The sequence below is a fragment of the Callospermophilus lateralis genome, chromosome 2, assembly GCF_048772815.1.
Source record: "Callospermophilus lateralis isolate mCalLat2 chromosome 2, mCalLat2.hap1, whole genome shotgun sequence".
Classification (NCBI taxonomy): Eukaryota; Metazoa; Chordata; class Mammalia; order Rodentia; family Sciuridae; genus Callospermophilus; species Callospermophilus lateralis.
This window is the reverse complement of record NC_135306.1, coordinates 202,127,304-202,131,128: the sequence shown is the minus strand read 5'-3', so window position 1 is coordinate 202,131,128 and position 3,825 is coordinate 202,127,304. Positions and strand designations below refer to the sequence as shown.

The window sequence follows — 3,825 nt, the reverse complement described above, 5'->3', positions numbered from 1 at the left end:
GCCCAACATCTCTCCCTTGGAATTTTCCCAGCAATACAACTCCTGAAGTCCACAGCTATGGATTGAGGAGACCCCATGTCTTTAATGAACGCAGGGGTGTGAGGCCCGGGACAGGAAAGAACCCACCAAATCACGGAGCAGCAAGGCCATGTCTGAGCTGGACCCTCCTCTTCAATCTGGCTTTGCCTTGACTGTGGGGCTCCTGCCTGTTCAGGGGGTTGCTATCCCAGCCTTCTTCACTCCCCAGCCTTAGTGCCTGGGCTAGACTCCAATCCCAGAAAAGTTTGGGGGATCTTCCCGTTCCCCTTGCTGCCCCCAACTCAGCTGGGGCCCAGGAACAGAGCTAGGAGCAGTGGGGGGGCCTCCCACGTCCCATCTGGGGCCAGACCCCCGCTGAGCTGGTAGCTGAGGCCCTTGTCTCTGTTCCTACTTCAGACCTCATACCACGGAGCAGAGGGCCCAGCACAACATGCCCTGCTCACAGAGGGTCCCATCCAGCCCCCAACACTCCCTCCCCGTTCTTCAACCAACACAGAAAAATGTGCAAACATGAAGGCATGCGCACACCATACACACACACACACACACACACACACACCACACGTCCTTTCCTCTCTTTCCTCTTCTCATGTCCCCTTTCTTTCCATCTCTCCTTATCCCTCTCTCCCACTGGAACTTCACATACTCAATGAGAGTGAGAACTGGGTTCTAATCCTCCTCACCATCTTGTCACCATGGTGAAGACTTGCAGTTGCTCAGGGCCAACGCTGGCTGGCCAGGAGATGGGGATAATGAGGACCTTCCTCCTAGAGATGCACGACCGCTAAATCAGATAATTCGATTAAGCGCTTAGCGCTGTGTCTGGCATGTAGCAACCACTCAGTAAATGAAGGCTTTAATAAGGTTGAGTGAAATGCTTTGAAAACTTGGCACAACTGTATACAAAGTGAGTCTCCCAACTCCTGCCACATGAGTTAAGCAAGACAGGAATTAGTAGCAATTTTCCAGTGAGAAAATTGAAGCTCTGAGTCTGAATGATGTAGCTGGAGTGAGCACTCAAATTCTCTGGATTTCAAAGCCACTTCATGCTGCTGGAGAATCTCTTTGTGGCTGGGAAAAGGCACTGTAAGTGACCAACTGTGGTTCCACTAAACGGGGTGGGTGATGCTCTCTGGCCAGGGCACCGCCTATGTCCTTTAACCCTTCTGTTCTGGGTACCAGAGAAGTCCTGGGACCCAACCGAAGCTCATGTCCTCTGTTTTCAGGTGATGACCCTCCTCTGAGGAAGCCCTTAGTGTGACCGAGGAAGGGACTGCCCCCCTCGTCCTACCTGGCCACCATGAACACCTCAGCCCCACCCGCCGTCAGCCCCAACATCACTGTTCTGGCCCCGGGGAAGGGTCCCTGGCAACTGGCCTTCATCGGGATCACCACGGGCCTCCTGTCACTGGCCACAGTGACAGGCAACCTGCTGGTACTCATCTCCTTCAAGGTCAACACGGAGCTCAAGACAGTCAATAACTACTTCCTGCTGAGCCTCGCCTGTGCCGACCTCATCATCGGCACCTTCTCCATGAACCTTTATACCACGTACCTGCTCATGGGCCACTGGGCCCTGGGCACGCTGGCCTGTGACCTCTGGCTAGCCCTGGACTATGTGGCCAGCAATGCCTCGGTCATGAATCTGCTTCTCATCAGCTTTGACCGCTACTTCTCTGTGACCCGGCCCCTGAGCTACCGCGCCAAGCGCACACCCCGTCGGGCAGCTCTGATGATCGGCCTGGCCTGGCTGGTCTCCTTCGTCCTCTGGGCCCCGGCCATCCTCTTCTGGCAGTACCTGGTAGGGGAGCGGACAGTGCTGGCCGGCCAGTGTTACATCCAGTTCCTGTCCCAACCCATCATCACCTTCGGCACCGCCATGGCCGCCTTCTACCTCCCGGTCACAGTCATGTGCACCCTGTACTGGCGCATTTACCGGGAGACGGAGAACCGGGCTCGGGAGCTGGCGGCCCTGCAGGGCTCTGAAACACCAGGCAAAGGAGGCGGCAGCAGCAGCAGCTCAGAGAGGTCGCAGCCAGGTGCTGAGGGCTCACCAGAGACTCCCCCGGGCCGCTGCTGTCGCTGTTGCCGGACCCCCAGGCTGCTGCAGGCCTATAGCTGGAAGGAGGAAGAGGAAGAGGACGAAGGCTCCATGGAGTCCCTCACATCTTCAGAGGGTGAGGAACCAGGCTCTGAAGTGGTGATCAAGATGCCCATGGTGGACCCTGAGGCTCAGGCCCCCACCAAGCAGCCCCCAAAGAGCTCCCCAAATACGGTCAAGAGGCCCACCCGGAAAGGGCGAGATCGAGCTGGCAAGGGCCAGAAGCCCCGCGGGAAGGAGCAGCTGGCCAAGAGGAAGACCTTCTCACTGGTCAAGGAGAAGAAGGCGGCTCGGACCCTGAGTGCCATCCTGCTGGCCTTCATCCTCACCTGGACACCGTACAACATCATGGTGCTGGTGTCCACCTTCTGCAAGGACTGTGTTCCCGAGACCCTGTGGGAGCTGGGCTACTGGCTGTGCTACGTCAACAGCACCATCAACCCCATGTGCTACGCACTCTGCAACAAAGCTTTCCGGGACACCTTCCGCCTGCTGCTGCTCTGCCGCTGGGACAAGCGACGCTGGCGCAAGATCCCCAAGCGCCCTGGCTCTGTGCACCGCACCCCCTCCCGCCAGTGCTGATAGCCCCCTCTCTTGCATCCTTCCACCCCAGTCCCAAGGAGAAGCCGGCGGAAAGCAGGCAAGGGCTGTGTCCTCAGCCCCAGGGCTCTGCTCAGGCCCCACCGGGCTTCCCAGGCCCCTGGGTCACCCTCCTGGACAGTCCAGAGGGACCCTGCCAGCTTTCCAAGCTTGGCTGTTCCCAAGCAGGGAGTGAAACCCGGGGAACTGGTTTTTCTGTTCCCTGCTGGGTGGGAATGGGCTCTTCACCAGGAAGAAGGCCTGGGAGGAGGATCCGGGCTTTGGACTCCTTGTTTGCATTAAGACAGGAAGTCAGGAGCCAGCAGGGCGAGCCTGTAATTTAACATCACAGTCTTCCTTGGCCCTGCTGTGGCCAATAGAGATGGCTCCCCCTGGGGACCACAGCTGGGAACTGACACCCATCATTGAGAGAAAAGCTGGACTCAGAGGGAGCTGGGACTTCCTGGCTGGAGATCTCCTCCCTCTCCAGACAAGGCCCGCCCAGTTGGGCCCTGGGCACATTCTCCAGGATTGTCCAGCCTCCCAACACACGTCCCCAGAGTATCCCTATGTGGGTCACCTCCAAGGCAAATGTCCAAGCATCAGCCAGTCAACGACACCAGAGGGGATCAACTTGGTTAATCACACATCAAGTCCCAAGGCATCAGCAGGACCAGGGACCAAGTGTCCTAAGTGTCCCACTGTGTCATTTTTCTGGGGTGGGGGTGGGGACAGGGGTGCCTTCTATCCATCCTTCCCTCCCCCTGCCCCAGAGTAACTTCAGTCCCTCCCTCCTGGCTCACAGCCACCACCTGGATGGATCTGCTCTCTTCAGATCTAGCCAGGCCTCCTGCATGCTGCCTGCCTCCAGCCCTGCCCCACACAGGCCTGGCCCAGCCAGCAGGTTCTCTCCTGTGAGCTCCCCAAACTGATCCATGCATGGCCTCCTAGCCACCCCTGTCTCCAGGCTCAGCCTGCCCCCAAATGTTCTTTCCTTCCACCCTCAGCAAGTGCTGAGTCTGTGAATAAAGCCACATAACCAGTGGGCACTAAGGGGCCTTCCTCCCTGTGTTGGCTCAAGACCCTGGTCTCAGGCCAGGACAGAT

At 58.1% G+C, this 3,825-nt stretch overlaps 1 protein-coding gene across 1 annotated transcript; it reads left to right on the top strand.

The window, feature by feature from the left end:
• The first annotated feature begins 1,339 nt into the window (after positions 1–1,339).
• On the top strand, positions 1,340–2,722 carry Chrm1 (cholinergic receptor muscarinic 1). Its single transcript, XM_076844701.1, has one exon. The coding sequence runs from the start codon at positions 1,340–1,342 to the stop codon at positions 2,720–2,722; it is 1,383 nt and encodes a 460-aa protein (XP_076700816.1).
• The last annotated feature ends 1,103 nt before the right edge of the window (positions 2,723–3,825 follow it).